This window comes from Gymnodraco acuticeps, unplaced genomic scaffold (genome assembly GCF_902827175.1).
Source record: "Gymnodraco acuticeps unplaced genomic scaffold, fGymAcu1.1, whole genome shotgun sequence".
Taxonomy (NCBI): Eukaryota; Metazoa; Chordata; class Actinopteri; order Perciformes; family Bathydraconidae; genus Gymnodraco; species Gymnodraco acuticeps.
The window spans coordinates 2,638,269-2,665,672 of record NW_022989979.1 but is presented as its reverse complement, the minus strand read 5'-3'; the positions used below and the strand labels follow the sequence as shown (position 1 = coordinate 2,665,672).

At 39.5% G+C, this 27,404-nt stretch overlaps 1 protein-coding gene across 1 annotated transcript in view; it reads right to left on the bottom strand.

Annotated features, from left to right (window-relative positions):
• ctnna2 (catenin (cadherin-associated protein), alpha 2) overlaps positions 1-27,404 on the bottom strand; it is a 339,515-nt gene that overhangs the window by 214,820 nt on the left and 97,291 nt on the right. Inside the window, exon 7 of the mRNA XM_034211748.1 lies at positions 13,025-13,228. Within this exon, the coding sequence (XP_034067639.1) occupies positions 13,025-13,228 (204 nt within the window). The remainder of the gene's footprint in view (positions 1-13,024; positions 13,229-27,404) is intronic.

Here is a 27,404-nt window from a genome sequence, read left to right as displayed (position 1 = left end):
TGTGTGTGTGTGTGTGTGTGTGTGTGTGTGTGTGTGTGTGTGTGTGTGTGTGTGTGTGTGTGTGTGTGTGTGTGTGTTTGTGTGTGTGTGTGTGTGTGTGTGTGTGTGTGTGAGAGCACTCTGGGGATTCCATTTACAGCAACATCAAATGAGTAGACTATAACAGAGCTAGTGATCAAGTGCACACTAATTCCAGCTGTGTCCCTATCTGGTCTAAACAAGGGTATGTTGTAAATGATAAAATAATGATAAATAATAATAAACCAACCCTATAAACTAAAACACACAAACAATAGGTGATTTTCCACGAAAAAAAAATCCAAGTGGTTCAAAATCTAGCGAAGGCAAATTTCCAAGCATTCCTATTTGGTAGAAATCCTATTGTAATGTGTTATTATTAGAGACTCGATACAACAACAAACAAATACATAATTGTTCATGTCCATCCATTTCTAGAGATAACAATGCAAGTGCTTGTGTGGCCTTTAAATAGAGTAATAAAGCAAAAAAAAAAATCAATAATGCATTATAAAAGAACAGGCAATAACTTGATATAAAGACTATATTCCTTAACAGAACAACAATCTATTTCTTTAAAAGGTCAGTAAGCTATAAAGCCTGCACTCACCCTCTGTTTCTTCCCTGACACTATAGTCACTCATATTTTCAACATACTTCAGGGAATTATCACCCAGAAGCCATGAAAAGGTATTAAAGACCTTTTCCCCGTCTAAGTAATCACTTTATTAGTGATACGAAGAGGAGTTTGTGTTTTTGTATGGATCCAGAGGGTGTAATGAAATTTGACTCTGCTGCAGTCACAATATAATAAGAGGGAGGCAAATAATCAATATGATACACGCTCTGTCTGTTTGTCTGTACCTCTATGAATGTAATTAACTCATGGGATAACTTGAGTTGGTAAATTGATTGGTAATCACACACAAGTAACTTCACTTTTCTAACTAAATGGAGCCAAGCGGTAAGAGAAAATGTGAACACAAATTCAAAGCATTTTCATTCGAGCCTATCTTAGTTTCTTGAAAGCTCTAAGACTGGCCAATGCAAGTGGTTTGAGGTTATGTTAAATAAGAATGCAAAACAGCCTGCACTAAACATTGTGTTTTATAATTTCCTTAATCACCTGGTTTATTATTAAAGCCTGAAGTGTATTAGCACATCACATTTACACTCAATTGTTGTTGATCCAGACAGTAATCATTAGGGGGCAGCAGTTTTCACGTATCTTCTCTTTATGATAGAAAATACGTTTTTTGCTACAATTACTTGATACCATTTCCATTGTTTTCGAGTCTTCATTTATTTGGAGTGGATCATACAATGCTTAAAACATAGCAAAACAATTGTTAGTCAAATCATTTGACGATTGAGGCGTTTAAAGACTTGTAGACATCACCAAAAGCTGATAGTATACAGAAGCTCAATATAAGCATCTAACTATTCCTCAGTGGGGTAGTCAGCTGTTTTGATTGACAGGGAAAAGCTTAGTATTGTTATTTGTCTGACACACAGATTTACTTTCAAACTACCCCGGATGAACATCTGGTACTTTCAAATGTCTCAAGATGCCTGGAACACATACATCACTGGATGAGCAACAACTCCCTCCAACTGAATAGCAGCAAATCAGAGGCCAGTCTGATTGGAACACCACATCAAACACGAAAAAAGGATATCCCTCATATCACAATCAATGGCCACTCCATTCCCCTCTCTCCACTTGTAATGAGCCTAAGTGTGATACTGGACTCATCCCTTTCATTCCAAGCACACGTTAAGACGGTCTGCCAAGCCTCATACTACCACCTGAGGAACATCTCCAAAATGCGACACTCCCTCACCAAACCGGACGCAGAAAAACTGGTCCATGGCTTCATCACCTCCCGCATTGACTACTGCAATTATCTGCTTGCAGGCATTCTAACAAAAACCACTCAGAGACTGCAATATATTCAAAACTGTGCCTCCCGGATACTCACAAAAACACGCAAATCAGAGCACATCACCCCCATCCTTCACTCACTCCACTGGCTCCCTGTAACCCACCGGATCAACTACAAAGTCCTCATACTGTTCTTCAACGCCATCAACCACACTGGCCCCACCTACCTACAGGAACTGCTAACCAGACAACATTCACATACCTCACGCACACTCAGGTCAGCCAGCCCCTATCTCCTGGCTGTCCCGCGGGACAAAACTGGTCATCATGGGATACCGTGCTTTCTCCTCCCTGGGTCCACGTGTGTGGAATCAGCTTCCAGAGAACATACAGACTGCATCACTCTCAGTTTTTAGGAAATGCCTCAAGACCCACCTGTTCCACACCGCATTTTACTGACTGTCCTTTACTTTATTTATTTTAATTTGAACCTTTTATGCTCTTAACCTTTTTTTTTGTATATTACCACATTTTATTCAATATGTTCCTTGGATAATTTGTTTTTATTATTTTCTCCTGATAGCATTGTGAAGCACCTTGAGATGATGTTGTTTTTAAAGCGTGCTATATAAATGAAATGTATTATTATTATTATTATTGGGGACCACTACATAAAAAGATGGCTCCTCATAGAGGGCTGCAAGTCAGAGTAAGGGATGTGACAGAATAGAGAGAAAGAGGGATACATCTAAACAAAGATATGAAAGATGGAAGCAATAGTATTGTATAATAATATCTACTATATCTCATGCTGATGTCTATTCCACAGCGAATTAGCTTTTAAAGACTCATAGCTTGAATGCATGCTGGCGAAATACACAACCTAGAAGAAGTTGATTAAACTTCACAGTGCTCAACAACTTTAATTTGATAGTGTGAACACAAACTTTAGGAGCACAATAGGAGTAGAATATTACTTCATAGTGGCACACTTTTCTGTAAATCAATACTGTGCGCAAAAAAATGTGTTCAGAAAACCGCAAAGCAGAAGCAATGTTTGAACTGTGGGATACCTTCAGTGGGAGATAGAGCTGTTTGCTACCTAGAACAATATATTCAGCTCAATCACAAACTGAGTCTGAATTAATATCCTAGTTTAAATATTGATTAAAGTAAAATAGATGACTCATTGTTCAGACAGTGTCTTCTGCAAACTAGATTACTGTGGGCGATGTTGAAGAGAATATGCAAAACTGTGAGGATTACAGAACAATGACGTATCTACTCAAAAAGAAAATTACAATTGTATTTATTCCCCATCCTGTATTTTTGATTCATGCAGACTCTTAAGTTGTTATATCTTGGAGAACAGAAGACAAACTAGTATCATAAATATGTTCTATTGAATTTGGATGACATGATTGACAGGTTGGCCTAACAGCAAACCTTAAACATGAAGGTGGTAGAGTTTCCTGGTATAAACATGAGAATGACTAGAAGATATTTAATCAATTGTGCTAACTAATACCAAATCCTTTGGCAGTATTAGTAAATAACCACATTTTATTATGCAGAGTTCAGTTATTGTTGTATCATGCTCACGGTCGCATGTGGATACCATGTATAACCGATTAAGGTTTATTTGAAAGAAGCTGTAGAAAGATAGATGGACATAGGCATGTCTTACCTTACTTAAATAAAACCTATGAAAAGGTATCTGTTATGCAACAAGATACCGGGTCGGACATTAATGCCTTATCAATGTTAAAAGCAAGAAAAGATAGGCAGGAATCCCCTTCATAAGCCCACGTGTGCACATACACGTGCATTGGCACACATACTCAGAAGAGCACATCTCAAAGCACAAAGGTCACACACACACAGTCAAATTGTGGCTTGCATGCTTGATTTCCCAATGCATTTAGCCTCCTGCATCCATAACCCTAACATATGTAGCAGCTAATACAGTTAGAGCCCAGGTCTTGCTTCCATGTCTACTCACTTAATGCTATTAGGGTTGATTCTATAGTTTGATCCAGCTATCAATGTCAATCATGTTAGCGCTGCTCAAAGTAGCAAGCCCTTGAGGGGGATTGGCATTGGAGGGAGGGGGACAAGAAGAGAAGGGCAGGCAGCTTTCTAATGCAATAGAGCTGCCTGATTTGAGAGCTTTTTATTACATTAATATGTTCCTGGATAATTATATCTTGTCTCCTAATATGACTTAGCCTAAAAACACAATTAAAGTCTCATTTATCGAATCACCTCAATCGTAGCTGGTGACACGGGGGCGTTCAGACAGCCATGTGATAGCTTCCGCCTACAGAGGATTGTGTTTCTTCTCGAGCCACATCAAAGCATAATTGGAATGGATAGTATGGCAGGCAGCTTTATCTAGCTGGAATTATAGCTACCACTTTCACAATTGGTAAGCGAACAGACAAAACAAGAGCCGCATCTTGGGGCTTGTTGTTATCAGATGAATGACGAGGTGTTACGCAGATCACTTCATAGACTTTAGGTGAAATAATTAACTATGAAATGCAGTGAGAGGATCCAAATTAAATGTGACTTAAGCTGGACATTAGTACACTTAATAATTAAGTATAAATTACTTTGTGGTCAGTGATCTTGATTATCATTGCTTTGGAATTCCATTTGGCAAGTTTTTGACAAATTTAGCGAAAAGCCTGCCAGAATCAATTGCTGTGATCAGTCCAACCCAACTTCATTCAATACAGACGGCAAGAGTCAATAGATGGATCCTTCACCCCTCAAATGACTCTGTATATGATACTTATTTTATTGGTCTGCACATTGGTGAACATAAGGAAGTGAGACACCTCTGTCATTTATGCTTAGCATATGTCTTGTATTAAAAAGTATGTGTGTGCCCAAAAGAGCGTAAGCGGTAGGTTTATCTTCTGTTGCAGGATTGGAAAAATGATATAATTATTCACAAGCCCCGCAAAAAAAAAGAAAGAAAAGAGATTGGTCTTGAACCTTACAAGCAGTTACAGTAGGAGAGTGTTTCACAGCAGGGAGCCTCTTTTGAGCTGGGCTCCGTTCACAGAAAGGTGGCCTTGTTATCTCAGTGGAGGACATTCACTGTGGGTCAGTTGCTTTGGTTGTCTCTAACTCACTCCCCGACTGAAGTAGTGGGAATAAAGGAGTAATTTGAGTCTCCAGAGGGCCTAAAAGAGACTTACAGTTTTTACCTGGGCCTTCTGGTCAATACCCTTCAGGGGTTATGTCGTTGAGCCAGCCTCCAATGGCTGAGAAAGCTACGTTGTTAAAAGTGAGTGGTTTTTTGGTGCACAGTGGATTGCAGCTTGTCGTGTGGAGCATTAGGTGTTGACAGATGGGAGGGAGGGCATGGGACGCTGTGGGGAACCAATGATGTATTGCTTGGCCTGGGACACTTAACGGGGTGTAAGTGCTGAGTCTGGAGGGGCATGATGTGAGAAATAAACAAAAGGAATAACTAAAAAGAGAGAGGAGTTGCACATTTGCTCACTAACCATTAAAGGAAGATTTTTGATTAATTCTGGCATTAAAACCAGCGCTAAATGACTGTCCTGTGGAAGCATTTGCACAGTTGCAGCTAGACAATCATGTGCTTCTCTTAGGAAACCCTTTGGTGTTTACTATTGAGGATGCAGAATTAAGGAGGAAAACACAATTTATTCATTAAATGTTATTTGCATTTATACAACACTCATGTAACCAACTACCTGACTGGAAATAAAAGAGGAGAAAAAAAGCACAAGTAAGAGGAAGAGAGTAAGCAGTGAGCAAGGAAGATGAATTAACGGGGGGGGGGGGGGGGGGGGGCACGGAGACACAGCAGGCAACAAAGTACTGTAGTGGGCACGTGCAGGCTAACATAATAGCTCCGGGTACTGGTGAGTTACCTCTTTACACGGCACATGTGGATTCTCACTGAACACATGTCTACTAGTGTGATGAGCGCTGCACTACAGTAGATCAAAAACCCTGCTTTTCCATTTGTTATACTAACTATTTAATTGTGATACGACAAACTGTACCGTTAATTATTGTTATGCAAATCAGTATTTTAGTACTGGTATGGAAACAAAGCAATGTACTGATGTGGACGGGGTTAGCAGAAAAAATTAGAATGTCAGTTTAACCTCAGAAAACGCAGAAGTTGATCAGTTAGTTAGTGTTATTGTATGATACCACAGTCAAACATGTTAACACAGAAACTAACAGATTGAGGCTGATAGATAAGCAATTCCCATCACCTTCAATGTAAGTCCTTGTTAAAAGGAGACTGGTGGCTTTGAACAGACCATGGATAACTGCTCAGTTCCCTGTCAGAAAGGTGAAGCTGTGGAAATATTCTAAATGTATCGTACATTTAAACGTATAATGATTCCCCAGGTGAGCTCTCCTTTGAGGTGGCTGAAATACATTTTGATATTTTCTCTGTCAGCAGGTGTATATTGCTTCCAAGCAGAAAAACAGAAATAAAGATGAAAACAGAACACAAATTAACCCCGGCAAAAGGTTTACCCTCATCCAGCCAAATGAAGGAAGAAAAGGTGACTCATTGTCTCCTTCGACAGGCAGAATCTGTACGTATTATATACTAACAAAGGAATGGCTTATCTAAAGCCAGTTGAGTAGCACTTGAAATGTTTTGGCTCTATGAAACCTGATGTACTTATATGATTCTGTTTTCTTCAAGATTGTATCTTCTTGGTCGAACGCACTTATTGTAAGTCGCTTTGGATAAAAGCGTCAGCTAAATGCAATGTAATGTAATGTACGTAAAACTGACATATTTTAACATTACTATACAAGTAATTTAAAGGTAACCATTTAGGTACTGTTTAGCTATAAATAAAAATAATTTCTAAAATGTTTGGGTTGGGTCGACTGGATTCAGCCCAAACATAAAAGCCATGGATTGAAATGTTGACCTATAACAATATCTCTTTTTCCCCTGTGACAGATCCTCTCAGTGCTTTCATTTTTGATGCCCCCCACACAGCCAATTAGCCGTAGAAAACTCTGTCAAGGTAAATTCAGCTTCCTTGCATCTGTTACAGCTGTGCCCTTCAGCCAGCTTAGGGTGATGGACAGTTGAGCACATCGGAGGAGCTAGGGGACGGAGGAAATATTGATCAGCTCTGTTTTGTTCAGCTCTGTTCTTCAGATCCAGACTTTAGTGACACGAAGATCATGCAGTGTAAACACAAGAAGGATAACAAAACGTAGAAGGCTTGCTATGTGTTTTATGCTGGTACTTTGGCAGTTTACGTTGTTTTTACTCCAAATGCATTGTGTGGAGGTTTTTAGACCTTAGGGAGAGACAATGTGGGCAACTGCTGAGTCTGTGTGGTTTATCTTGTTTGACTTATGCTTCCCATTTGAGACCATATCATCTCAGGTGGGAAGAGAGTTTTACACAGTGTCAGGGCCTCATTCTTTAGGTGTTCACACATGACAATTCCACCAATCAAAATATTTAGAAAGCTTCTGGGTTTCATTCATATATTTAACTTGGCAAAAACTGATAGTGCTACTTCATCAACGGACACAGACAGCTACAGAAGAAGGAAAAGCTTGATTCTTCAGGTGAGTCAACGGAGAATACATGCATACCCATATCTAACTGTTAGGAGAGCCCTTCCACTGCTTTCAGACATCTAAGCAGCACTTATTTTACATACAAGTATAGAATGGCCTTTAGCCCAGAGGCTCACTATTTATCATGGCCCACACCTCTCTTCCCTGTACAGCAGCCCTCACTATGTCTCACTTGTGTCCTTTGTCATAACATTCTGATTGTCCCTTTTTAGACAATGGCAGATTAAGAAGATATGACCTGACACATAAAACTGAAACATTTTACAGTATGCCATCAGTCGCACCAACTGTGGGTTGAGCATTTGGAGGAGCTGTGTGAGCGAGACAGCCATCAGTCTGTGCCTAATAGTCATCCTATCTCACATTCCTGTTAGTTTTATGTGCCACATCCAGCTAACAGTGAGATTAGTGCACTCACTATCACACTCCCTAAATCCTTCTCTTTGCCTCTCACTCCTGCCGAGTTGCCCCTTTTCACCTGCCATGGTTTCTGGCTATGACTATATTCTGCCCAGGCTCCCTTGACCCAAGCTGGTAATGCATTACTCCCCAGATCAATTGATAGATTGGCCCTGTCGGAGCTGCCGTAGCTAAATCAGCTGCTTCTGATGATTCAGCACCAGCCAGGGAGCCGGGCCTGCTGTCACCAATCACAGATCACCAGCAGCTGAGACAGCTATGGACATTCTCCTGTCACTTGAACCTAATTTATTGCTACCTACCACATTGATTAACCTTGTGCTGTGGTTCAAGCTTCCTATACAAATGTGTGTGGGGGAAAGGGAAGGTGGAGGGGGCTGAATGAAGAAGGAAGAAGAAACAAAGACAAGTGGGAGTTTTCATACTTTAGTAAACTTTGAATGTAAATCATTTTTGCTTTACAGCCAGGAGCAATGTTGTCGGAGTGGTGGCTGGTTACATTTAGGGACTCTTGCCTCGATGTTTGGGTGATAAACAATATTGTTACTAACACATTACATATTTAGACGACAACTATTTTCTCTGCAGCTGAATTGACTTAATTGACAGAGACTTGCTCATTGCTATCCATAATCTATAGTGGTTTCTGAGTGGCTGTTACTTTCACAACAGTGTCTAATTAAGTTCAGACCTGACCCAGTTATTTGCCAGTTTAGTCTGCATCCTATGCTTGTTACCATTTATTGTTGCCAGTGTGAATGCAAAGGGTACATTGGTATATTATATAATATTAAAATTAGCATACATAATTATGAATCCTGTCTTGAGTATGGACACCTACAATTAGATGCTATGCAGAGACTCTAAACCGGTTGATTTCCCTTTCAGCTGTCTAAAGTTTGACAAATTGAGCTGTAAATTGCAGGCACAAAGTCTGTCATACAGCACTGCAGTAATGAGATGATTCACAGATCCCATGGTGCCTGAACCCTGCCAATTTCAAGCTGTTTTTTTAAATGTATTTTTCCTGGTCGTGAGCAAAATTATATAATCCAAATGTCAGACAGGGTCAAATATATTCTGAGAATTGAAAAGAGCCCTAAAATATCTCAGGTAAAGATTTATTAAAATTAAGGGAATACATACACATGTCTTAGAAAGAAAATAAATGAATGTTGTTCCTGTTGTGCTGCACAGTGATTAAAGGCATTAAAGATGTGTAACATCTTGATTTAAGGTACATCCAGTAGCTACTATAGTTTTCAGAGAGGTGTTCAAATTAACAGACCTAATATATATAGAGCTTTACAGCGATTTTAGGCATCTACCATTTTTAGTGAATAAAACACTTTATGAGAAGGCTTCGAAACAATATCCACTACTCGTTGTTGATATACCCTCACTGGGGGTGCTGAGCTTAGAAATGGAAGCATTTTGTTTTTTGTGTCTCTCTGATTTACTCTCTGTTCTTTGCTAGGACAGCCAGGGGCTGTCAGCAATCTCCCAGCTGTAGCCTGTGAAACACAACTCATGGGCCTAATGAAGCAAGGCACAATTACTTTAGCAAAAAGCTGCCATGCCTTAAGTGGAGGAAAGGGCATGCGAGTGTTCATCAACACACAGGATTTAGGATTTTTTTTTAAATACTAGAGTAAAAGGTGAAGATCTATGTGGTTGTAAGTCCCTACTGTGCAACAGCCATGGTTTACTGTTTTTTTGTATTTATCATTCTGAATAAAGAGTGATTCCTAAAGTGTTTTGCACCTAACAAAGGCTTTACTTTTAACATTTAACAGTTTACAGTTTATTTAATGATGTCCGAGTTATTGTACCAATTGACCATACAACTAGATATGTGTCCTACTGGGCTGCCGCCGATACTAATGAATATATATACAAATAACTAGAATCATAACTCAGTGACTCATAAAGCAGTTTTCCAATTTAAAACAGGAAAACGAGGGATGAATGATAGACATGGCGATCATTGCTGAGAAAAGGATTATCATTGATATCTTCTTCGTAACAAAAATAATTCTAAACCATCTAAAAAAGCATCATGACACTCCTGTTTCTCAGTTTTCAAATGTAAGGACTAGTGTGCAACACAGCGGGATCCTAAACCCCGTAAACAATACAACATTAAAATAAAGAAACAATAAGCACAGCTTTTACAAGAAATGAAGGTCATCCCCCAATTCACAGACACACAAGGGTACAGAGTGTACTACTATTGCTGTTAATATTATATTACAGCGAGAGGATCTCTAATCTAATAAGGATCCTTATCTAATAGCCCCCCATTGTTTCTAGACTACTTTATGGGTCCAGATGCCACAACAAATACACACAATTAGGTTGAAGATTATAGAGTATCACATAGGGCCTTTTGCCAGCAGGAGAACTGATACTGTAGCGATCAATAGACAGCTGGCTCACCAATTGCTCAATGGCCACAATGGACACTTAATACACGCTGGATCGATCATTAGCGCACAGTTCCAGCAGGTCGCACATGCAGGAAATAACAAAGATTATTGTCGGCATTTTCGAAATCGTGCACTGCATGGTAATTGGTTTTATTGATATTTGTATTTATTTATTTATGCCAATATATTTTGTTTAAATAATAGTCCCACAATGACTTAAAAAAAGGTGCAGAATAAAAGTGTTGCTTTTTCTAAAAATACTTGTCACAAGTCTTGTGAGCCAATATTATTTTGATATTGGTATTGTGTGGTATTTATATGTCTTCAGCAACCTTCCAACTTCACTCAGATACCAATTCAAGTGTTCAGCAACAAAGGGAAGAAAAAGGCCAGGTTTAACCTTGACTGCCTGAATAGTATACATGTTATCTATTTGCACTTTTATATATTGTGGTTTATGTGTGGTTGTTTATAATATTGATTCAATTTAGATTTTTCGAGAGCTGTTTTCAGACTGGCCTAGATTTTGAGAAATGTAAATGAGGAACTAAACTGCTTCCTTAAAGGTGGGGTAGGTACGTTTGAGAAACTGGCTCGAGATACACTTTTTGTTATATTCCATTGAATGCTCTTAACATCCCGATAGCAATGAATATCTTAAGTGCTTTGACAAAAAATAAATTAAAAATGTCATCTGTGGAAGCCGTACTACTGTACAAAGCACGACCAATCATTTTAGCCGGGCCGGCTAAAATGATTGGATGGCTTACCTGCCTGTCAGCCTTCCATCTGTGCACAAACTTATCTCGTGCCCTCATTGGTCATGTGCGCGCTTGTGTGTGTTGGAGGAAGGGCTCTGTAAGGAAGGGGCAGATTTTCTCCGGTCGTGTATTTTCAAATTCTAGCGATCTCGAGCCGGTTTCTCAAACTTACCCTACCTTTAAGGAGAAATACTTGACACTGTAGCAGTACTGATTGCCAAATTCAGATCACTAGTTCACATTTGGTGCTCATTTCAGTCATAATAATGTTTACAATATTTTAACTAAAGAGTTGAAATAAAGGACACGGTATAAGGTGTTTAACAGAACATGTTATAGCACTGGTAATCCTTCATTTACCATAAGCAGCATATTGAGGGTATTAACAAGAGTATTCCTCCATTGATGGCTATAGTACCTCAGGCTACAGTGACCAGTGTAGACTGTGAGTCTCAGTTTAGTACTATACATGGGTACATTACAGTCATTTTTAATACAGCAATAACTCACGAACAATTTAGGTCCATAAGGGGGTTATCTAAGAATTCCGGCTAGCCTATTAAGTGCCCCACTGTGGAATATATAGGCACTGCCTTTTGGCTTTGTTAAGGGCACTTGAAAGGTTGACATGTTGATTGTATCTGAATGTTAACTTTACATTAGCATCCTCCTGAGAACCTTACAGTACAAAGGAAATAATTGGTGTATACGTTTGTATTCCATTAATACTTATATGTGGCTAAAGTATCCTTATGTACCATTATTGTGTCCAGTCATTGAAAAAAAAGTCCATGATTTGCATGTATATCTGAAACTAAGGTTATGTTGTATAACCATTATAAATCATCGTGTGTGTGTGTGTGTGTGTGTGTGTGTGTGTGTGTGTGTGTGTGTGTGTGTGTGTGTGTGTGTGTGTGTGTGTGTGTGTGTGTGTGTGTGTGTGTGTGTGTGTGTGTGTGTGTCAGCATATATTATACTACAAGTAAAGCCCCTTGGTTTTAAGATCATAAAAAGAGAGCAAGCATTTAATAGATTTGACATTGAATGTTTCAGAAATTAAAGAGCTCTGGTTTAACGGCACATTTGCAAAGTCCAAAATAACTAAGTAATGTGTGCAAGGTCAAAGGCAGTGGATCCAAGAGCATGTATGTAGACACAGCTCACTATGCACAAAGGGGTCAGTTGAAGTAAAATATAAATTGGATGTGTGTGAAGATTAATCATTGTCTTGGCAAGTCTCATAACCTTTAAACAGCTGTGCCAATCAGTGGTGCATGAGGAAAATGGCTCACCAAACAAATAGGAAAAGTCTAGACTGGCATCTCCAATAAATAACACTATAGCAAAACATACAAACGCAAGACATACAGTAACACATATTGTATGTAGTCCTCCCAAGCTGGGCTGCCAAGTAGAATGGTGCATATTCCATTCTGACTCACATTGATCCAGTTACCAATATTACATCTTCCTTTAGTGACACTGGTGTTATAATAAGTAGACACATGTGTTTTTAAATAGTGTAACTTGGATTTCAACAATAAAAACAGAACCCACATGTCAAACAAAGGAAGTCATTTTTGTTTAGTAAGGCTGAGCTAGCCTTATTATAAGGCTTTTACTTTGGGGGTAAAATGTGATGTTTGATGGCAGGTGAAAGCAACATGAGATAAATTATATTCCTTGAAATTAAATCTTTAAGAAGGCTTTAAGAACATCTGATAGGTGACTGTGTTTACAGAGAGAAGGAACAGGATAAAATAGGAAATGTTAAAGCAGATCCCTAGCAGGCAAGTACTATTCAATGATGTGTGTAGTCAAATGAGTTGCACAAATGATCATGTGTGCAGTTTCAGCTAATAGGTATCGAAATAATCCGAGAAGAAACTTACATTGTTCATGTACTCGCTCAACAAGTCTTGCAGGGCCTGCCGAACAGCGTTGCACTCTGCCACGATCCGTTCACGCCGATCATCACGTGTGCACGAGGAGTCAGCCATTAGTGCGGCACCACTGATGATGCTCTCCAAGCGCTCCTCCAGAGAGGGCCGGAAACGAGCCTCACTGAATGTCAGGGGGTCCAGGATGATCTTGTTCTGTAAGACATAAAATACATGGAAAGGTCAGGACAGTAATAAATGCCCATGTGGGTCAAAGAATGACCAATGGGACCAAACAAAGAAACTGTAACAAAATATAATTTATATTTCATCATTGGCTTTGATTTAAATCCGTTCGGCCACAAAATTGCAGGAGTACAAAGCAGTAGCATTTGCCTGTGGGCAGTTATTCCTGATAATAGATCAACAGCAGCATTATGAGTTGACCATATACAAATATGCCAGAAGCCTGCCAGTAAACTACAGATATGGTTTATGCTTATTAGGTAAGAATAGTGTATCAAAAAAGTAGGACAATGCGCTTCTTTCTTCATAAATGGTAGTGTTTAAAATGTTTGGCGGGTCTACAGCACATGAAAAAAACAGACATGCACATGGGAACAATGTGAGAACTTTGCTTAAAAAAAAAGGGAAATGCAGATAACGATAACGGGTCCCAAGGTGGGTAGATCTGGGGACGCAACGCTCTGGGGGGCCAAACGGCTCCGTGTCTACGCCCTATACGATCATTTTCTGATAACGATTACACAATAGCTCCGCCTCTCCCCACCTCTCCTGCTCACCCCCGTGTCACCTGTGTCATTGCCAGAGTTGGGCAAGTTACTTCCAAAATGTAATATATTACATATTACTTATTACTGTCTTTTTAAAGTAATACGTTACATTACAATATTACTGTCTCTGAAATGTAATGAGTTACACTACTTTAGTTACTTTTTTAGTTACTTTCACCAAAATAACCGCAAAAGAATGGCTAGGTATTTTAAATGCTGAAATGTAGTTTAGTGCAGCTCATTATACATCCAGTGAAGGGCAATGTGGTATAGCATAACAACTGTGTAGGCCCTTAAGGCTTCTAACAACTTTTATTACACGGCTTAGTTGAATACTCGATTCTGATTGTAAATTCTTAACATATGACACGTTGTTAATCCAGTAGTACAGACCACTGTCAAGGACTACAATGAAGGTCGCTAAGGAGGATCAAGAAAGAGAAAGGAAAAGAGGTTAAAAGACGGAGCGCTGGACGTCAGATAAATCCCCAGAAGAAGGCAGACAGGAAGTAAACACTAACAGGACACGGAATGGGCTCTGTAGTGTGTTTAGTATATAGCCATGTACAGGCCCGGTTCCAGAACAAAATGACTCAGGGTGCCTCTGAGATTACAGGGGGCGCAGCAGTAGTAGGTTTACATGAGCAATAGTGGCCGGCAACAGCAATGAAAAATAGAGTTGATGTTATGGTCCCCAATGAACAGATTATGGCATTTGTTATGTTTTGAAACCAAGCAAGTGAGAACATTTCAAGTGTGTTAAAAGTGCAATCCTGAAATATTTCATATAGTCCAAAGTGGACTATGGCAAGGCTATACAAAAGCTTCAAAGCTACTGATAAAATAAATGAGAACATGTAAATCAAGGCAAATATGATTTGAACCAGCTCATGGTTTGAAATGGCAAACATTGAAAGGCAAAAGTATTATTAAAACCATCTACTACATCATCACCTTGGTCCCATCATATACTCTGGGAAGAGAATATTTACTGTGCTTGAAAACTGGATCACGTGAGGTTGACTTTGTGACCTGGAGAACATTTCAGCTGGCTGCAACATTAGCGTTGATAAGCTTGGGATATGAGATATTTTTGTAGCCATTCGTGGTGCAGGCATCTGTGCTATTGTATGTATTATTTTTGACCCAACATTTCTACAGGCATGGCAGAATATGGCACTATTTTCACATGAATATTCTAGCCATTATCTATTTTTATTCCACGAGCTGCAAAATGACCGTCTTACCCCACTGTACTGGCGGGTACTTGTTTAGATATACCTGGGCAGGCTCTGTTTTGCTGTGGTATCCTGGCACCTGCGGGCCGCAGAGGGGCGGCGTAGTTTCGGGCGACGAAGACTGCTGCTCCGGGGGCGAGGGCGGCGAGTCAGGCGGGAGCAAGCTAGTGTCCACAACGGAGGGTAACATGATGTCCCCATCTGACCTGTTGCTACTGTCTGCAGTAGATCCAGTTTTGCTGGAGTTTAGTGATGGTTGCTTTAACCATTTTCGTATAAATGATTATCCACAGATGTGTGTCACTGCTGTGGAAGCACTTTGGAAATGATGCACGCGCAGCGGAGCAGGTCACGCGCACCTGACACAATTTTTTCTTTGTATTTTTCGCTCCGTTCTCTTTTTTGAATAGAGGGTGCCTAACATTCAACTGGGGGTGCAATGCAATGCATGCCTATGCACCCCCGAAGATCCCGACGCGAAGCCTGAAGGGTAAACACCAGGTTTACTAATCTACCTGCACAATTTGTCTCTGGTGTCGGAATGTCTCGCTATGTTAGTACATTCTTAAAAAACAAAACACCATTTAATTTCTGGTTAAAATGTGTTGTAACTGTGTTACTGAGCATTGTAACGGGTAATATATTACCCACATTTCATTAGTAATGCGTTAAATTACTTCGTTACAGCAAAAAGTAATATATTACTGTAACTCCGTTACTTTTGTAACGCGTTACACCCAACACTGGTCATTGCTGATGTGTTTCACCAACAACAACAACAACAACAACAGTTTTCCGAGTGTTTCGAGCCAGGTCCCGGTATTTCGCAGGACAGTGCACCCAGCAGGTGCCTCTAGCAGACCCCCCCGCACGGTAAAGTTTCCGTTAGCCGGCAAATCTAAAATTATCCGGTCAAAATGTTGCTTATTGCCTTTGACACGCATGCAGGCAGTCATATCATTAGCTAGAACTATCTAGATCTGTTCGATATGGACATAAACGTGAGTGAAGTCTAATCGGACAGGAGAGAGAGATCAGAGATCATCTGCTGCTGATGGAGAGACACGCAGCTCTGCATGATCACCTGCAGCTCCGCCCGCTGTGATGGAGCGGTGAGCGGAGCAAAACACACACTCAAGTTAGATCATCACACTTAGCTATTTTAATTATCTCTCAAACTACCTACATTAGTTATAAATATGTTCATTTTACTGTCGGGTCACTCATTACTGGATCAGCCAGCTGTATGAGACGGATACTGACGGGCTGTCAGAAGAGGGGGAGGAAAAGAGAGACTCCGTTTATTATTCTTATATTATTATATAGAGTCGTTATCCATTTGTTTTAAAGCTCAATAAATAACAAAGAAGACCTTTGACCGGCGAAAAAATTATTCTAACGGAAACTCTGCCGCACGGTTCCCTCGTCCCTTGGAAGAGGCGGAGAGGTGGGTGTTTTTCATCTGCTGGTGGACTACCGGGGAGATTTACACACTTGCCTCGGGGAGGGAGAACAAGAGAAACAGCCAGAGCCCTGTCTCTCCCCACCTCTGCTGCTAAATCCACCGTGGAGAATAAACAGAAGGGCAACCATGTTCGGGAGGTCTTCTTCGCTGCTTTTGGTGTATTTTGTGGCGGAAGTACAGCGCCACTTACAGGCCCGGCATATGTACTACATCGTCTCCAACGGGTCGAGTGGTCTCGTGTGGAAGGACACGTTTCTGGTGCCTATTGAGTGTGGATGGAAGACTTTTATATCAAATTCGGTTTGTTTTTGTTCCCGTGTGGCTAGGGCCTAAGATAAGAAAACCAGGTAGATAAGGTTGTAGACAGGATACTGTAGTTTCCCTTGGAGAAGAAAAATGTCAAATGATGCTTCCCCACAAAACTTTTATTGTTAGATTATTTTTACATGATCTCTTCAGTGGGGAAATTACTGTACCTGTGGATATTATGCACATATTCAAATGTGCTGTTCGCCACAGTTTGTGACATTACGGTGTTAAAATGGAAAACCACGCTGCATGTTATAACTATATCCATAGAAATCAACACTCTGCTTTGTGAGCGCTGAAATGTTTTCAAACATAGTGCATATAGCTTTAACAACAACATGCAGCAAGAGTTTGTAATGTTTGGCTGTTCAGCTGTGATGATGAATGCAGTTGCCATTTACAGTACAGTGGGTTCTGGAAATAAGCAACAGCTCAGATAATAACATGGAAGCAAAGGGCTAATGAGTTTATTTTTGGAAGCATAGTATGGTGACCCTGCAAACAGTGTAAAACATTACTCAAGTAACATCTAGAAACATTACTTAGGGAGACAAGATATGAGAATAAAAGGAAGATGGTAGTGGTATACCTTTTTATGACTAATAATAGGATTTGTTACAGTAGGTCCTAGTATCTCTTTTTCATTCAGATTACTATCTTACCTAGAGGCAAAATTGCCTTTGTACATATGATTATAACTGATAGGGTTTTATATAGAGCACTGTAGGACTTAACTTGAAACACATTATGTATTATCCCCCAGGCTTCTCTGAAAATATTGTGAATACTGTGGTAATAAAGGCATTTATTTTAATGTTGACTTATCTTGTTCTGTTCAATTCAGAGAGATAGTAATACCCATGCATCAGTGAATAGAGACTCCAATTTATGAAGCAGAACAACAACATGTGCCTTGCAATTGACTGCAAATAGTGTTTTTATCATATCCCCTCATTTCACAAGGGAATATTTACCTAATGGGCTAGTTGCACAAGATGGCGTCTATCAACTTCCGGCGGCTGGGTGTGCGGTTGTAAACTTCCGGTCTACAGTAGAGCGGTAGAGGGAAGAGCGATAGATAGCGTATAGATAGCGTATAGATATTATATAGGCACTATTTTACACTCGATGTCTCCAAGACCTACCGAAGGTTAACATCAGTGATGTACATTGGCTGGTACAAGTGGCAGGCTCAGCCCCGAGGAGCAAAAGACAAAAGGGGTTCAAGATGTAGCTACATATCCAGCTACGTCGACAATTATGAAGGTAAGTGACAAACAAAGCTGTAGTTACTGGCTAACTTTGACAAATTGACAGTCTTGATACAGTGTAAAGCGTTTTAATGATGTACTATTACGTTTTTTTGGATAACATGAATGATATCCAATTCCCCACAGTTTCAAACAAAGATCTACCTTCAGGGAGAGTGAGCATCAGGGCTAGCTGTTACAGGTCCATGAGAAAGCATGAAAAGCCTCACGATCTCAGAGTAGGGAGGAAAATAAAAAGTGTTAATCGGTTCAAAGCCTCAATTACAGTAGGTTCATGTTCTGGGGTTTTGATGTGGCAAGAGTAGGTAACCTGTGATTTAGGATTCAAATAAGCCCAGCTAGCTGACGTGTTGCAACAGATTACATAGTGACAATACATTAGCTCACATCAACTGGTAGCTAGCTATGTGTGCGTAGCATGAAAGGGGTACAGATTTATTTTCGTTTTGTAACCCTCTCGTGTAAAAAGATAAATACATTAGCTAAACCCAAACTTAGCTTTCATCAAATATTCTTAATGAGAGGTTGAAAACCGTCTCTGCTTTCATGGAAACCCCAGAAACTGGTTGTGACGGCTGCTGCTCTTTACTGAATGGTTAGTATAATCCATGTAGGGTCCAGTTAGTTGTATGGGCCAGTGTTAGGTAAGTGCTGGTTTTGTACCCTACATCTATCAACGTTCTACTAACACTATTTTATGTAGTTATAATATAAGATAATAAATTGAGAGAGCTGAGACAGGCTACACAAGCGTAGCTGTTTGACTGTCTTTAAATTACAGTATTCCGAACAGCAGCACTTCTGTGTATGTGATGTGACTGACAACCTGACATGGTTTAGCCTTTTCCCACACCTATTACTTGCCTGATCAGTCTGCTCTCAGCTTTCTCATTTGTCTGTGTTGTATTGAAGCAGTGTCCTAAATGTAAAATGACTGACATTTTGTTTTAAGAAGTGTTCACCTGTGGAGATTGCAGTGGCAAAGTGTTCCTGTGTAGCTGGAACAGCACTCTGCAACCACAATGTTGCACTGCTGTTCCAGACCGCACACTACTCCACACTCAACCTGGCTGCTGTACCCCCTGTCCTCAGCTGCACTGAAACAGAGCAGCGATGGCACAAGCCAAGAACCATGGTAAGTACAGTATGTGTTCACAACCACGGTTTAATGAGTATTTCCTTTGTGCCAAGAGCTGATTTAGTATGTTGCATCAACAACCTTTTCAATTAATTTGACAATTCTTTTGTGTAATTAATAGGGTGTGAAACCAGGCAGAGTGAGTGACATGGTGTTCACTTCCACTAAGCCAAAGCAGTTTACAGTTGCTGACGGTGTAAGGTCATATATATTGTCCTAAGTAATTGTATGTAGCCTGCTACAACTTTGTGATTGTTGTCTGAGTGTAAAGTTGTTCTTAAAGTCCTAATTATCATATAAACATGTTCAAAGGAGTACACGTTACAAGGCCGTGCGGGGGGAGCTGCCAGACCCAGATGTCCTCAAAGTCAGCGAGGCATACAAGGACTTCTCAGCAGACATCGCACCACGAAAAAAGAACGAATGGCTCACTACTCAACTCAACGACTAACACTCTTTCAGAGGATATGTTGGAAATGCACACATTATATATATTTTTTGCATCTACTTTCTGGATATTGTACATCTGTTCATCTGTTATATTAACTAGCATTACTTAAATATGCAGAGACTAATTGAAATGTTTAAATATGTATTTTTCCCCCCAATATAACATCAACCTATGTTTTGTAAAAGTTTATTAAATGAATCTGTAAAATGTTATCATATTGTGGATTTATTAAATTATATATTTTCCTTTGTTATTTATGTGTGCGTTTGTTTTGAGGATATAATTCATTAGTACTGAAACATAGTATGGTATAACTGCTTATTGTAATGAAATACACAATTGGTTTGGGAGCAAGAAATCTTTTAATCGTTGTTGCCCAGGCTTGCCGAAATGAATGGAAACTTATCTCCCGATTATAACATTGTGTATCTTGCTGCTGTTAAATACCGTCAAACTATGTGCTTTATGTGCAATATATACTTTATATACATATGCCATCTTTAATAACTGTAATATATACCGGGCTGCTAAATCCTAAGAACTGCTACAGGATTTGATTTGTATTTTTGAAAATTATGTAACTTTTAATCTTTTTTTTTTTTAGCATATTGTTTATTATATTATAACTTAGTACTTTTTTAGCATATTGTTTATATTATAACTTAGTACTTTTTAATGCATGTAAGATATTCAACACTAAGCTGTCTGTGGCTCTTTCCTGCTGTAACGCTGCACATGTCCCCTCTGTGGGACTAATAAAGATATTCTGATTCTGATAACGGGACGAATTTGTACAAAGGGGCACAAAGCAATGTAGTGCCGACTTTCTTACACGCTGGAAGGCCAATCGCTTTTCTTTACCCCGAAATCCGCTAATTCTTGCTCTCGGTGTGTCATAACAAACTGTCAAGCTGTCAAAACTCTGTACTCAAACCGGAAGTACTCGGCCGCCGGAAGTTGATAGACGCCATCTTGTGCACAGAGCCTATAGCAGAGGTGCCCAGTACGTCGACCGCGGGCGACCTCGACCGCGGGGGCAATGCTGGTAGATCGCGAGTCATTCATAAAAAAAAAATCCTGTTCCGTTAAAATAGACAAAACAGGTTTTGATCCCTCCTCCCTTGGCCTCCCTGCCACTTAATTCAGGAGTTTACTTGATTGACAGAAAAAGCGACCTATCGCTTTCCAGTCTGTTAACCCAGAATGCAAAGCGATACAAAATCAGTCAAGTGCCGGGAAAACTCAAATTAAGTTAAAGAGACAAACAAGAGACAAACAACAACATGAGTGCGGGACCGAGCAAGAAGCTAAAGACAAACCACTTCCACCCAGAATGGGAGGAAGAATATTTGTTTGTGATGTCACATTCAAAGGTTATTTGCCTTATTTGTAAAGCAAGCGTCGCTCTGCCAAAGAAAGGTAACGTGGAGAGGCATTATCGGAGTGTTCACAAGGCATATGACAGCGACTTCCCTCCGAGTAGCGAGTTGAGAAAGAGAAAGGTCATATATTATTGCTACACAAATATTATCTCGCAATCTTAGTGTCGCCAACTCGTTTCTAACATGCAAAAAGACAAACAAATGTCGGTGTATTTTCGATCTTTCCAATCGAGACAAGATCTCTCTCCCCCGTCTGTGCGCGAGGGGGCGGGGCAGTTTACACACACGCGGCTGCTACAAGCAGCAACACACGGAGGAGATGGCGGAGAGGTGTGGTTAAATGTTACCCGTCTTGAGGCGGACAATGCTCCTTGCCAAGAGAGTTCAGCATGTGAGGGCGGTAACACGAGCAATGTGTCAAACATTTATCAAAAGTGCTCCACATTCAGACGGAGGAATGCACCGGGTTCGACTGTCTTTCTAGTAGCTCTGTAGCTCCATCCACGAGTAACGTTTCCACGTCAGGTGTTATGTATGCTAGCAGCAACACACGGAGTTAACTCAATGATACAAACATGGGTTAATGATTAGAGGAAACTGAGTTATTTAGTTTGTTAAAATTTCAGCTATTCTGTTCACAGTTCTGTCATCAGATTATTTAATACGATTTGTTAAAACATTGTTTCTTTTGATGTGAAATATTATTTATTTAATTTAAATAAAAAGCAATGTTAGTTTTGTTCACAATTTGTTAATTTAATAATATATGTATTTTTGAATCAAGTATTCATCTTTATTGTCTTCATTGTTAGTTTCCACATGCCTAAAACAACCTCAAGCTAAATCTAAAAGTTGATGGCTAAACAAGAGGGTTTGAGAAATTGTGCAAGGCATACAGTAATAGTCTGAATAGTCGATTAGTCGTTTCATTAATCGATAGATTAATCGATTATCAAATTAGTCGTTTGTTGCAGCCCTATTATCCCATGTATAAATAAAAGGTGTTATTCAGCAACCCTTGCAATTTGGGATTTTATTTTTGGTTGGTAGACCTCGGTGAGCTGGTCATTTCAAAAGTAGCTCACCAGCCCAAAAAGTGTGGGCACCCCTGGCCTATAGCATTTCCAATTTAGTATTTCCATCCTAAGGATCAACAAAACCAATTAAATAAAAAGCCTCTTTAGCTTCAGCACCCAGACCCACCATAGTTGCATTTCAGTGTCATTTAAGCAGTAAATAAACTAAACCTTGAGATGTGGATGTGTGGCCTACATGATGAGTTTTGCCAGTGTTGGGTAATAATATGGAGCAAGGGTGCAGTGTTTGGTCTCTCCTCAGACAGTGTAATCCTGGGGCAGGATGACAGAATGTCAAATGATTCATAACATGTAAGACAGGGCAAGCACTAAGCATAACCTACTTTTCATCTGCAGCTGGCAGGAAAGAGCAACACATATAATATTGTGCAGTAAAAAAAAGGAAAAATAAAATAGAGTAGGAATGAATTGAGAGTTTGGGGCTATGGAAACAATAACAAGATCAGAAGAATAAATTCAAGGAGATACAATTCGGAAAAGTAACGTAAAAGGGAAGAAGAGGATAACTATAGCACATAAAAGACATTTCAGCAAAATTCATTTTGAATGGTTTAACATAAAAGAAAAACAATGTATATTTCATCCAATTATGTACAGCTAGTTCTGCTGAGTGATACAGTAGGAATCGCATAATTCGGACAAACGGAGTACTGATTAATAAGGCTACAGAGACCAGCCTACAGTAGCTGCTCAGAGGTCAATGGTCAGTCTCCATCTCTATCTCAAGGGACAATGAAAGCTTTTTCCCTATTTACTCTTACTACTATCATTTCATATACTGTAGTTACAGAGCCTTCAGCCTGTTTCCATTTTCAAACAAAACTAATGTAATTGAAAGCGATCAGTTACATTTGTGAGATAATATCACATAATTAAATGCTGAGTCCAAACTAAAAAGTATGGCTGTCTTTATCACAAAAGGAGGAATGCTATACATTCCCATGTGAGATGAAAAAAAAGGCTGGAATCCAATGTTACCATTGGTTAGTTCCTCGTAAATTGGTTCCCTTTCTAATGAAAATACATGTAATAAAATCCCATGTCCCTTGTCTTCCATTGTTGTGAAATGGCTATTCCTCTTCATGCTGACATCTACATCAGAAATTATTTTTAAAGAAGCCAAAAAGTTGGAGAAGAAAGCTCAATGTGCTGTTGATCTCAACATGGACAGAGGCAAAGAAGAAGAGAACATGAAGTGAAACTGAGAACATGCTTCACTCTACTCAATTGTTATTCTACGCAGTATGTCAGGTTGCAATTATCAATGGGAGTTTGTCAAAGGCAGAGTACAAAGGGTAGCACATGCTGGGTTGACAAAGGCTGAGAAGGTTCAAACGTAATTGGTAGTGGCTGAAGTCATCCTCCATTTATATCAAAACCTGTCTGAAAATGAGCTGATCAGATTTTGGCCACTTTATGATGTCATAACGATTTGTTGGCTTGTGTAACCATTAGATAATAACCAACCAAGGTAACCCCCCCCCCCCACCATATCACCTGAATCTCCTCCTAGAGCACCATTGTGTTCTTTTTAACCAAATATCTCTCAGAGGGGCGTGGGGAGTGGCTCCTTATTTTCATCTAAAGTAACAGGGCTGAAACAGAGGGGTTTATGGGATGCTACAATGCATGACCTGTTTGGTATTTTGAGCCAAACACTTCAGAGACATGTTTTGTATATAACTGAGACCTATTATATATTGATGAAAAACAGTATAATAGGGGACCCTTAATATCATGTGCAGCAAGAGACTATGACATGGTTTTATAATATATACTAGTTTTATGACACAGGTTGTTTGTACAACGCACATCTCACCTGCAGGCTAGCGGAAGAGTTAAGTTAAGTTGTTTACGCTTTAAGACCGTAATTCAAAGTGAATGTTGATCTTGACAGGGTATATGGTCCAGAGGCTACGTTAGGCAACTTATAACCTCATCCACAAATGTTGAGGTTATTAGTTTGACCCCACTTTGGGGCATCAACCAGCGAGACACAGCACATGTCACATTATCCTTTGTCAAATGTGCCTCCCAGGACTTTAAAAGGTTTGATGACAACTATTTTGTCTAAGAGGGAAATTCAACAGAGTCTTGGAGATACCACTGTATGGCCTCCGGTGGCCCTATCTTAGGGTTCAAGGGCTGTTTCGTTGTGGCTATTACACTGTTTGACAAATATCTGCCCACACTGGCCCAGGAGGAGCATTACTCACAACTGGCTTGTTGATTGATTAACTTTAATGAATAGTAGAAAACTCGGGGTTAGGGTTTTGCCTTCTATTGTCACATAGTTGAAGGCAATTAAAGCAACTTGACAGTTTGTGTGGGTGTGGTAAATAAAAGTGGGCTAGTTGAGTCACTCTAATACCACTACATAGCAATAGGACATAGGAACAAAGTTAATTGAATATATAATAGAGTGGGGGCAGAAGTTATTTTACAAATGTGATCTTGTTACTAACATTACACGTTTGCAGTAATACAGTAATATCATAATGACATCACATCAGTGTGCTTCACTCAGGTCAATATAAATGTATTTATATTGCCCAATATCACTAAACACAAAGGTGCCTCAATGGGCTTTACAATATGAACGAAATGCACCCTCTTTCCTTCCCAACCGCACATTTTTTTAAAACGACTAAACATAACTGTAATGGGGTACATTCAGAAGTTACGGTAGGCATGAAAAGTTTCTTAGTTGTCCAATTACCTTTGTCCACATTCAATCTTTAATGGGATGAGGTACAAATAGACAATTGGCACTCATTCTACTGTATGTGCATACAACGCATCTAATCAGCCTTGTCCTCAATTAAGGCGGGTCAGATGGAGCATCTGTGTTTCCAACAGACAGTCCCAAAGCTACATGTATCCAAATGTGCAGAAATGTTAATACAGGCAAAGCGCAGAAAACAGATAGGAATTTGCAGATGTTCCCCACATCTCATTTCCACATGTTTGAATCATAGCAACAGAGCTGGTATACAATACACCAGGAAATAAGTGAACATGTGTGCTATATTTTTACGTGGCTTGTTTATTAATCCATTGTAACAAATAATACTTACATTTTACAATAACACAACATGATAACCACATTCTGGGCTTGTCAATTGCTTATGTATTAAGCTTTATATGATGAGTGTGTTCACTGTGTGACATCAGTGTTAAATGACGGCCTTCAAAACAAATGTCCTCCAGAATAGCAATTTACCACTTGGATTTGGCCCGTATTGTATCCTAACCTCTAAAGATAATTAGTTCATCCATTCATCCATTTAGTCACCGGGTAGACCTTCTGGTGAACAATAAATATTTCAAGGGTGAGCTTTTACCATGTCTTTATATTGTAAAGAAAGCTAAACTGGGTAGCGCTGAATCTTTTATACGAAAAAAAGTATATCTGAGTAAATATACCTCCATTGACTTAAACCATTTGAAAAGAACAGCATCAACTAAAATGTGCCTTACGTCAAACAAGAGAGATGTTTGGGAAGAACACATTTGTGCGAAAATGTGTCTTGAGTGAAGGGGGAAAGCACTTTCAAATACAGCTTAAAAAACCAACACACTCTCACTCCCTAAGCGTCCAATAACGACGTTTGGTCAGTGTCCGTGGCGTCCAGTTGTGACGCTCCTAGACTCCTTCAGCGTCATAAAGGGACGCAAATAGCGTTCAACTGATTGCAATGTATTCCCATCTGCGGCGGTATTTGACGCTCAGGGAAGCACGGCATTCGTTTGTGTCGGCTGCCCTTAAAGGCAATGTGAGCGTCCATTCCCATTGGATAACGGAGAATTGTACACCCGGAAGTAAGTATTCCTCTTACTGTCGATTGATTTTACAGTGATATCTGCACTACTCATCGACTAAAAAACACCAGATTATCCTTGTTAATTACACAACATTGATTGGTTTAAATTGTGTGCAATGCTTTTGTATTTTTCCCCTTCGATTCGGAGAAACAAATATTTGTTCTGAATAAAGGATGGCAGAAAACACTACACTACCCAGAATCCCCAGCTATCGTTTGGACTACACCATGTGCTCTGTTTGACAAACCCCGTGATAGTCCTCAAGCTCTGTGATTGGTGAGTGTGCTCCGAGGGTTACGCCGATTCTCGAACAGCACTTGAAATGGGATGGAACCACGTCAGACTGTCCAAAACTGGATTTGAACGGGTCCACCGCGTTCCCCCCTCCCCCACCCCGTCCCCAGAACTACACATGCTGGCTATTCTGTTTCGCAACATGCTCTCTATCTATGGCACGTCTCTACTGGGAGTTGTAGTTTTAAAAGACGTTTTCGTATTTCCCATAATAAGAAGTTGCCAGTATTAAACTGTGTACATCCCTGGAGGTTTAGGGGATAGGAAACACTCAAATGTAAAACATATAATTAATAAATGGGTGAAAATTGCTTGTGCCCATAATGGGCAGCATTAATATATATATACACACATGCCAGCTAAGGTCAGAAGAGCTTTATTTAACAGCTGGTCTTATGTTTTTGACCCCTCCTGTTGTTAATAGATAACATGACATTACATTACATTAATTGATAAGCCTGAAACATGCACTTGTCAAGGTTCAGAGGCACATTTTGCAAATATGGCAGTAGCCATCGATCAGCTTAAGATAAGATATAATTTATTGATCCCAGGTTGGAAACATTTGCGTTACATCAGCATGTGTTACAGTACATTATGCAGTGGTGTTTATTTGTAAATCATTTAGTATAATCACACAAATTCTGTGTTTTATATTTAACAATTCTGTGTTCTTTATGTATTGATTGTTCAATACCTGACAAGGCCGGAGATGAAATATCTACATACATCTTATAAGAGTATAATACATGATGTATAATATCAGTTAAAATAAGTGCTTCAACATAGTTAACATTGCTGGAGGTATGCACAAATATTGATAGATGTCTTGTAATGCACTATTGAGGAACCTGCGACCCAAGTTTTTCATTCAATGCAGAACTACACCATAGTTGTGTAGGCCTATATGATATGTCAATAAACCTTAGAAAATCTTGAAATCTTGAAAGGGATGTGCAAAATAGTAATTATATACAGTCTTTAGTGAACTATTAGTAGAGAATAACGAGTAATGAATATACTTTATAGGGATCCTATTAATAATAAAAATAATGAAATTCAATAACATGCTTTAACCACTAGGTGTCCCTTTATATCAGCTGTGCACCTTTATGGTGTAAATACAGC